The following is an 11,028-nucleotide window of genomic DNA, read 5'->3' as shown; positions in this document are numbered from 1 at the left end:
AACAACATGGAGGCCATCCACTACCACATAGCTGTTGCACAGTAGGCCTCCTCTTCTCACAGGTGGCCTCCACTGTCATCACCACCCAATCCAACTCATGAAGAACTCCAAATTCCTCATGTCACCAGCATTAATATGAGTTGTCAAAGCGCATCACAAACGTATGGCAACCTCTTCACCCCACTTCGTCCAAACCAGTTTAACATCAGATCGGAAGCATGCTTTAAAATACAAGAATGGAATTAGATCGATCGAAATCCTACATTTTATCTAATCAAGTTCTTTACATCGACTATCACTGATTTACTTCTATGTCAGCCTTCCTAGCATCTCTCTTCATGTCTCAGACTCTAATATATGTCTTCAAGTTGAGATCCGCTTGTCTTCATGTTACATGTCCAAGGCTCTACTACTCATCTGTTTATTGTCGGAGATCAAAGATATATTGATCTTCTGGAGTTTCAAATCACTTTTGTAAAGTCGTGCACACTTCCTCCGACCAAAAAAAAAGGAAAAACTGAGATTGGCTTCTTATGTAAAAGAAACTTGTTCTGGCAAAGGCTTCAACCAATTTTGTTGTTCATAAAACTACTAAGGGGATTGGAATGTGATAATTATGTGGCACTGACCAAGAAGAGTTTCACTTTTTTAATAAAGAATTACTAAGGTATGAAAGTAAGAATTCACTCTTTATGTAACAAGCTGGGCATGATGATATATATGCTCTAGCTTGAAAGTAGTAAAGAAAAGTTATAGAAGATTGTATAATTCCACATTGGAATTTTATGCGATTGTATTTTATTTGCTTCACGGTAAGTAAAAGTTGACTCATCCTCTTTGGGATCAAGTCACTTTCCCAACATAACAAGACCAGAGGGAAGGCATGGTATAAATCAAGCTTTGGCTAATGGTAATGATAGATGTCTTTTAGACCAAATTAAACCAACAAACTTTAAGATTCATTATGTTATTCCACTTGCTTATTTTCAGCTAGTATTTTACGAGTTTGAGAACCACAATACAACATGCTAGTTCATGCACATAGCTAAAGTCTCATGTCCATGGAAGTAAAGGTTACTTTTTATTTCTTAGATAAAATCAGAAGAGTTGGTCAGCACATCCACCTCTACTAATACAATCCACTTTATTCCTGCCTGATGAATACACTAACAAGCAAGCTCCAGTAATTACTTATGCGAGAAATCTCTGCAATCAGACGATCAGATTAGTTCTGTGTCTAGCATGGTTTTTAGAATCCTATTCGCACGATATCAGATCAGGAACAAATCTGAGACTTATCTTGACTAAGGCTATACGTAAGTAGACAAACCCATGTGCAAAGGTAAACAAGTGTTGGATTTATGCCCATCCTGGTGAAACATTTTGGATTCATCCAGATTTCCTTTATCATGATTGATTTGATTTGTACATATGTTTTACCTTGGATGATAAACTTAGCCAAAAATAAGATTCTTTGTTATAAATTCTGTCATCAAGTTGAATGTATCACCAGGCTTTGAAGAAGAATGAAGCATATTGGGACTTATGAATAAAAATGCTAGAATAAAGTTAAATAATAAAGTATGAGTTCAACAAGTAAGCTGAGGGGCAAGGAAGCAGAAATATAGAAGATAAATGGTAATGAACCAGCTAATACATCTAATCCCAAAATAAAAGCCCAAAAAGAACAAAGATATAGAGAATCAGTTAAATACTGCAGAAGCTCAAAAGTCCAAAGACCTTGATTACATAAGCAGAGAGCAATAGAAAATATGAAAAGCCTTAAAGTGATAGAGGTTACAGATATTCTTGTGCATTAACAGTAGAAATTATTTAGAAAACTAGAAGTAAACGGTAAACATTTGGTCAAAGGTTTGATATTGGTTAAGGTTCCCGGAACTATATACTGTTGTTCCAGGGCTAATCCTATTACAGCTGTGTAAAAAGAACTTCACAAACGGGTTTGTACCGGCTAGGCCTGAATAACGCCAATAAAGCAAAAAAAGCAATGTTAACATAGAGTATTCAATAATTGGACACGGTTATGTACGAAAGTATATGATATGTACGTCAATATATCTAGCCAGCTGAAAATTGCACCAGATGAAGATAAGAAATTTGGACCTGCTGGCAGTCGTGCTCGAATGAGATAAGCTGATCATACGTTGAGCCAGAGATACAATGACCAGAGATCTCATAGCACAAAATTCTGATGAAGACTTCCAAAGCTGAAAAATGTATATTATGTCTTAGAATTCAAAGAGTATTGACTATGAGTGCCAATAAAGGCTACAAATCATCAACAACAACAACAAAAAAAAAATACCTCTAATGTGGCGTGCAAACCAGGGAACAACAAAGTAAGGGAGCCTCTATCCCCTATCAACCCAGAAGCTACATAGAAACCATCTGGCTTAAAGACACCCATTTCATCCATCAGTAATTTGTCTAACTCCGTATCGGCATCCCATAAATGAAGAAAACATAAGCTAAACCTAAGTAAACATTCTTCCATTGAATCTTTCATGTGGTCACTCTCAATTCCTCTCACATCGGAGTTATCCTGCAGAGCACCTTGCTGCAAAGTTGTTTCTTTCACATCATTCTTGATAACATGAGTAATTACTTGCTTATCACTAATTTCTGCAAAGTGTATAGTCATAAGGGATGAAAGATCAAACTCCAGAGTTGCAATACCAGGAAACGCACAAGAAGATTTAACTGGATGCATCGTATTTCGATGAACTTTTAGTAATGAAACATGCTCTTTGGAGCTAATGGCAGCAGAATCAGAATTATTCCCTGCACTTTGCAATGGTGACTTTCCCTTCCCCATCCCAGAAAGATCTGTACTCCTCACATGAGAGATTCCAGCGGTAGGCATTGTGCCCTTACCCTTCTCGTTCCTCTTTACATGAGATTGTGTCAAATCCAAATCATCAAAAAAAGGAAATAGTAGTGATGAGGCAGAAGTACAGCCGCCGAGTATATTTCCAGTAACAGAATTTGTGCTAATACCTCTGCAAAAATGATCAAACATGGAATGAGAAGCTGGGCCTCGAATTACCCTCTCCCTAGCACCTGATTTCACATCCCAAAGGTATAAAACACTACTTGTATCAGATGATGAGGAAGATGATGAGGATGAGATATTACGGCAGTGACAAGCTATATAACCTCTTCTGCTATCCCAAGCAACCACAGATGGATAAAAAGGATGTCCAGGGAACATTCTTTCAACGCGCAGCGTCTCAAGGGAAACAAGAGAAACACAAGAATCCTCCCCAACCGAGAGAAAGCAACTATTCCAAGGACAGTTAGTCTGAGGTGGCGGTAGTATAATTTGCTTGACCGGTGCTATATGATGGTGCAATACTGAAAGCACATTGCCAGAATCAATATCCCATATGCGCACTGTGCAATCTGCACTTCCGGATACTAATACCCTGCAGACCGTTTCTTCTTCAGAGTTTATGGTGATACATCGTGCTGCCAGGCAAAGGACTGCGCCTCTGTGTCCTGATAAGAACTTCTCTGATGTGCATGAATGGGATTGATCGTCTTGATTTTTAAAAGGAGAATTCACCTTTGGAAAAAGATTTATAAATCTGACTACTTCTATCTCCCCATCATAGAAACCATATATAACAGCATAGGGAGCATAGGATTTCTCAGACAGCACCATTGAGGACGATACAGCCCGCTCATTCAATGCAACACCATTCTTACTGCACTCACCAATTTCAGAGTTCGGAATCCCTCTTTGTTGAAAAGTTTTACTAGGAAACCCTCCTTCTCTGAGTAAAATGCTTGAACTAATGCCCTCACGGCTATTACTTTGTGGAATTGACCAGATTTCTATATAAGGCTTCCACAATAACGAGTCTCCCAACTCAAAACATAATGATCGCAAACGAACAAAGTCACACTTAAATTGACAGAAACGAAAAATTGACCTCTCATCAACTGAATAACCCACAGCCGGAATCTCACACAAAGGCTCAAACCTAACCACACCATCCAAACTCAACATACTATACACTACCGCAGCACCACTATTACTCCACATAATAAACTTCTCCATAGAAACAAACGAGCCTCCAACAATTGGATGCATATCCTCATAAGAAACTTCCCCGATCTCAGCTCCATCAGCTACCAACTTAAACACACATCGAGATTCAAAAATCAAAGCCAGCAACTTACCATCTTCAGAAATCGCGACATCCCGTGCCCCACAGTCGCAACCCTCCTCGGGAATCACAGCATCCAGAGCCTCAGTCTCCTCCTCCAACTTCAACGTCCGAAACCCTGCCGGCTCCCACCCAGCCAAGACCGCCATCCTTCACCCACCAAAACCATAGACCTTATCAACCAAATCCCCAACACGCCATGAGCTATACTCCGAACCACACTCAGCCGCCGAACAGTCCACGATGAGCACGGCCGAGGCGCCGCCGTCGCCGCCACCCGTGCATGCGACGCACACGTGGCGATCGCCGGAGGAAGCACGCGGATGAGAGACGGCGACCCGGCCCATGGAGGGAGCCTCCTTCGGCGGCGGCCAGCGTGGGACGGTGGGTCCAGGCGCAGAGGTGCCGTCGGAGGAGGCGGTGATGAGGTGGGCGTCGCCGCGAGATGGAGGGGCGGTGATGGGGGAGGAGTGGCCGCACGAGGATGGAAATGGGGTTAGGGTTTGGATCGAGGGACAGAAGACGATGCGCCATCGGAGAGCCGGTGTAGAGAGAGGGAGGGAGAGGGAGGGTAAGGGAGCGGTGATGAGGTGGGAGGGAGGGGGATGACGGCCATAGGCAGGCGATGGATGGGCACTTCATTAGAATGCATTGGATGGGTTTGGTTGGAGTTTTAGGGTTTTTTTTTTTTTTTTTTGGCGTCTGGGGGTGGGTGGTGGTGGCGTTGTGGGTGGGCCACGGGGGAAGGATATCAGCGATGAAGTTTGGACAGGTTGAATCGGCGGTGAGGACGCTTTTGGTAGGCTTGGGCAAATGAGCCCCCGGTATACCGATGGGGACAGATTGCTAGATGTAGGGTTATTTGCACGAACAAATTTTTAAAAAAACTCAAATAAGTTTTAATTACCAAAATCGACCGATTTTTTTTTTAATTATCAAAATCGACCTACTTTATGCCACGTAAGCTTAATCATATTTCCTAATTAGTCGGGGTTGCCAACCCCGATTTAGGGCATTAAAAATCGGGTTTAAGGCTTCTAATTGGGGTTTAACAATTTCCTAAACAGTCGGGGTTGGCAACCCCGACTAATTAGGAAATGGGATTAAGCTTACGTGGCATAAAGTGGGTCGATTTTGATAATTTAAAAAAAAAATGGGTCGATTTTGGTAATTAAAACTTGGTTTGAGTCTACAGTGAAAACTTGTTCTTATTTGCACTTTGTTACCAAACAGACTGTATCGTTTTTAACTTTGCTACCCCAAAGCTTTTAGCATCTTTCTGACTATGAAGTTTTCTGCCGACACTCTGACGTCCTAAAGTTTGCATATTTTTTAACACCGATACGCTTAGACTTTAGGGTATTAGAGTGTCGAAATCAAAAGTTTTGGGGTATCAAAGTTCAAAAACGTGTAAACTTGATGCATAAACATGCTAAATAAAAGATTTGGGGTATCAAAGTGTCGAGAAAAACTTTTGGATATCAGAGCTTAGAATGTGCAAACTCTATGGTGTCGAAGTACAGGGAAAAAAAAGGTTAATTTGTCTAAGTTAAAATTGGTGTAAGCTTTCGAGAATAACCAGGAGAATTTATTCCGATAGTAATGAACTTTGATTTCTCTTATATTGCATAAGCGGATTGTGTTGGTACGACGATGCTTCATACTGTTTGATTCTATATTATTTGATTCTATTCAATATTGGATTTCATGAGTACATACTATCATTGTGGTTAGCAACCACTCAAAATCATCAGGTTTGATGCCAACCCCCATTTCGGAAACGTTTATGCTTGACAAACACTGCGTCAATAACAGTTCTCCTTGGATCAAACAATGGCCCTTCGATGTTAGCTGAACAGTCCGGTCCATCCCCTCTCCGGGTTCATTTTGAATCTTGGTTAGGAAAACATTGGGTCATAATTGATCTAGGCCTAGATTTTGAGTGATCGTCGACCATAGACTGCGTATTTACATTTGTTGACGTGACCATTTTATGTCGACATGACCATCCAACAGCAGCGCAAGCAATCAGCATGTTATACGCCCATGCAATACAAGGAAGCCAACTAAATACTTCAGTATCGCGTTGCAGCACGCCCGGCATGATTGTGCTCGTGCTGATAACTTACATTGGTTGGGGTAAGCAGCTGTCTATGGAAGCAACAACCACATAGCACACCTCGTGCCTGATTCCAAATTATACAAGTTCATACATTACTCAGGCGAAGAATATCAAATATTAGTTTCCATCAAGAACATGCTGGCTGCCTAGCTCAAACACATTTGAATCCCTGAAAACATTAGGGTATGCTATCCAGCCAAGTACACTTAATCCGGTAATGAACTATAAGATCTGGGATGATACATCATCAAATGGAAAACATTTTATAGGAAAATAAGCCCCCATTATTATTATCACACATCAAGCTCTCTAGATTGTCAAATCATACAGGCAAAATTTCGCGAACAAGCTCAACTAATAACCTTAGAAACCAAAAGTAACAAGCCACCCATAAAGAGAACTATAAAAAAATGCAAAAAATATATTAGAAAAATGCCATACAGCACCGTTTAGGATAAGTTCCTGACATCATCAAGAAGCCCAAATGCCACAAATACCAGACAACATTAAAAAATGCAAAAAAAATATATTAGAAAAAAAAATGTGAACAAAAAAAATTTTGATGCGGAGCTGCAGACAGATGGTGATTGCTTAAAATATATATTAACAAAAAGAACCAGGTCATTTAGCATCCATCATCTCTTATTGAGTGCTTGAGCCTTGACATCTCAGAGTATTCCACTATCCATGAAAATTCACTGCAAAATCGATGAAATATGTTAAAACTAGTATGTATTCACCTAAGTTGAATACTTGAATTGAAACTATCATGAGAAGTGCAGAATAAAACCAAACAATTCATCATATTATCTTCATCTTATGTGCTGGCTTTGTACCTTTTGCTAACCTTCAATGCAATTCAGAAGCACAAAGAGAACTGAAATTGTGCCTACTTCAGCAAGTCAGGCAAAATATTGCTTGTTGAAATTTATAACTAACATATAAAATTTATCATATTAAGAAACACAGTACTATCATCAGTGAACAGGAGGGCTCTTCTAGTACAACAGTATACGAGGTGATTGAGGAGGAAGAACCTAATGTAGATGATTGGGATGCAGACAGCAATGGTTCAATGACTATGAAGCTCCCTGATGAAGATGAGTTGGATGATGAAAAATGTTTGCTACGAAGATAATGAGGAAGAATAGATGAACTTGTATTTTAGTTTCTACACTTCTAATACCTAGTGACTCTTACTGTATGAATTTAATTTTCAGGTTTTTAACTTCTTGTCGCTTGCTCATTGCTCAATTGCACATTTGTTAATTTTTTAATTCTTATATTTTTATATCTTTATAATTTAATATATAATTCAAACCCACATAATTCAACATCATCTAATTAACCGCTGCATGATCCTATTTAATTCTATTTGCTTCTAGATTAAACGGAAATAAAACCATGTTTTAGAATATTGGATATACCCACTTGTCCTCTTTGTCTAAATAAATTCTGACATAAAATTAGCTGCAGTTACTAGCCCATGTGTTTCCAACTTCCATAAAGATACTCCCTACTGGAAAACTTCCTTAGCACTAATTGGTTTTTTTTCTTTTTTTTTCTTCTTGAAGAACATAAACTGGTTTAAATGAAAAAAGAAAATACAAATTCATATAATCAATTATCACTTTGAGCTTTGGATTGCTTTCCAGGAAATCGCTATGAAATTTGGTAGCAGCAGAAAAATTTATCAGAAAACACCTATTTATAAAGCTCAAACTATGTTGCAGGGTATTTCCATCATGAAGACACCCCCCTACTCAACACGAACTGTACCAGACTACCAATACCAGGAAATCTCTACGAAATTCAGCAGGAACAGCACAATCTAGGACCAAACATCTTTTAAAACCTTTGGTGGTTAGCGGGTACTTCTATCATGAAGGCGTACCACATACCCAACCCATATCATACCGCTATTGGATACCGAAACTCCTTGGACACCTTGAACATATGCATGCATTTTATTCAGACGTATATTCAATTATATTATACATGTTTTAGTTTAAAACTTGTCATACATTTTTATGATGTATATCCTACATTTTAAATCCACTTTCTGAAACTCATTGGACAAGCCAGGTTTGTTTTAGACCACACCTAAAAGTTGATTTTAAAGGGTTGTTTAGGTATCTAGTTCAAAAGCAAATTGTTTTACGATTCACGATCTATATAATAAAAGAAATATAAAAATGTTATAGAAATTTTAACTTTTATTATAACATGTGTACAAAATATATCTCATGTAAATTATTAATTTCAATATATATGTATAGTCATGACCCATACACTACCTTCAACAAATTTGTCGCGTCCTGCATCCGCACTCGTAACCCTTTCCATGCAACATAGCTCAATAATCAATTATCACTTTCGCAACTTTATCATCATAACTCTCAATCATTGTCTTATGCAACAAAGTTAAATAGATAATTTCTTTAACCTTATAAACTTTAGCCCATAGAAGTCGGGAACATGGTATGCTATAGTGAACCGCAACCCGGGTTTAGTCATCCCAGATTCACGTAGAACACGACCCGATTCACCAACATCAGCGACTCAACTTATAATTTAAACCAGTTAAAATTTTGAAACAATATTATCATGTGCAACTAACAGAATGTACTAGCATGTCAATTTATTACAACTTACGGTATTAAGGTGCTACTGTTTTACAATTTAGGGTATTAAAGTGCTACTTTTTATAACTTAAGGGGGGTTAGTCATCTAGAATTGGAACTGGGATAATCTATGGTATAAATTTTTAAGGTGTTAGTCACATAAAACTAAAACTAGAACAAAATTTTACAGTGTTAGTCAAGTAGAACTCTAACAAAACTAGAATTGGGATAATGGTACAAAATTATCCAACTTTTTTTATTTTTCTATACAAAAATGAGAGTTCTAGTCTCTCAAATTATTCCAAGTTTTAGCTTGGAACTAGGTGGTAAAAAACAAGAACTCATATTTATTTTGTTATTTTTATTTTATATATATATATTTTTTACTTCTTTCCTATTATGATTATCACCATCATTAGACCATTATTATAATAATAATTGCCAATATCTTATAGTCTAACCAAAAGTTATTTAATAGTAAAGAACAAAAATTCTTGTAAACAATTATCAATTAATAATAGTAAGTTTAAAATACATAAATAGTATTTATATCTTCAAAATGCATAAATATATATTTTAAGATTATAAAAATTTATCCCACGTTATTTTATCAAAATATCCCGCTTCACAAAATTGTTCCTATTTATCCCACTAAAATATCCCACTAGCGAAAAATTATTCCACTTTAATAATTATCCCATTTTGCACGAAAATGTCCCAATTGACTAACACCCCCTAAGTTGAGCCTAACAGAAAACTAAAAGCTACAGTACAGGTATTGTACATAAATTTACTAACAGAACTAGTGCTGAAAAGATAAAAGTTATGATTCATAAAATTATCATACTTACCTAATTCATAAAATAGAACTTTTGCAGCATCACTCTAATTATATTCAAATTTTGGGACTGGCGTACTTGGCACATCAAAACTCTCCAAGACCTCAGATTTCCCATCACTGCTCTTTGTATCATCCTTCTTCTTGCCTCCAAAAAACCCTCCAAACCAAGAAGAACCGCTTGACTCCTCAACTGTCGAACTTATTGGAGCCTGATCTGGGTACCCTGCAGGAGTACGAACATGTTCAACCCCTCTCATTGCTACATTTGGTGGCACCACCATTGCTGGATCATCCATTGGTGGGAAGTTCTGAGGGTTACTCAAGAACCGATTGAGCATGATTCCAGCTCCCTCAATTAGGGCGAGAAGGACTCCACCAAAAGCGGCTGATCTGAAAGATCACAAATTGGTGAAGTACAGAAACTTTTAGAAAAAGGGTTCAGAAACAGACTAATGAAATTACAGGCTAAAATTCAATAAAATTTGATAAAACTGATTAGATGTGCAAATTACAAGGAAGTTGTCACAATCTGAAAAGAACAAGTTCAGCAGAATTATGATAATATATCATAAACTTGACAAATTTTAATTATAAGTGTTAATAATATTTTAGAAGTAACTAATAACTTGATTAATGGTTTTTGCAATAATTACAGATGTCCACATGATTCAAAAAAGACCTGATACAATGCAGGAGAAGAAGTAAAAAACAATTAAATAAGTAGTCATTTCTGAATAGGGCTCAAATTTTTGAAAAGCAATGAGAGAAACCTTAAAACAACCTGTTAGTGTATAATCCTATGACCCAAGCAGGCCAACCCGAATTGCTAAACAAACTGAAACCAAGCAGATCTCGTTCTCTCCAATCAACATCTATGTGGCACTTACAATCCAAACCACATCACCTGAGAAAAAACTGTGTACTAGGATGATTGACGCCTCATTAACAGCCTCTGGCACCCAAGTGCCACTGCCAAAAGTGCGGCGCATAACGAACCTAATCAATCGCAGGTTGACGACTGTCACCTCATTCGTGACCTCGAAGTGACAATCACGGAAAGCACCTATTTTCTGCCGACTATAGAAGACTCCAAAGTCCTAGGCATGATGTACATTCTAAGCTCTAGTATACATCTTCTAAAATATTATTAAAACTTTCAATTGAGTTTTTCTTCCTCAAAGCACTAAGTTGCGCTTTGGAGGGTCAGGACAAAACACCGGACTCCTAACGCTCCTTTGTGAACATAGG

At 37.9% G+C, this 11,028-nt stretch overlaps 1 protein-coding gene and 1 pseudogene across 2 annotated transcripts in view; both read right to left on the bottom strand.

Annotated features, from left to right (window-relative positions):
* Window positions 1–4,686, bottom strand: part of LOC109846505 (WD repeat-containing protein 7) — a 25,794-nt gene extending 21,108 nt beyond the window's left edge. For both annotated transcript variants that reach the window (XM_020415773.1, XM_020415774.1), the window contains exons 1-2: window positions 2,327–4,686; window positions 2,125–2,228 (exon numbers count right to left, since the gene is read on the bottom strand). In XM_020415773.1, coding sequence (XP_020271362.1) covers window positions 2,125–2,228; window positions 2,327–4,342 — 2,120 coding nt within the window. In that variant the 5' untranslated portion in view covers window positions 4,343–4,686. The remainder of the gene's footprint in view (window positions 1–2,124; window positions 2,229–2,326) is intronic.
* The window catches only part of LOC109846129, an 8,044-nt pseudogene continuing 3,728 nt past the window's right edge, over window positions 6,713–11,028 (bottom strand).

Source organism: Asparagus officinalis, chromosome 6, assembly GCF_001876935.1.
Source record: "Asparagus officinalis chromosome 6, Aspof.V1, whole genome shotgun sequence".
NCBI lineage: Eukaryota > Viridiplantae > Streptophyta > Magnoliopsida > Asparagales > Asparagaceae > Asparagus > Asparagus officinalis.
This window is presented reverse-complemented; position numbering and strand designations above follow the sequence as displayed.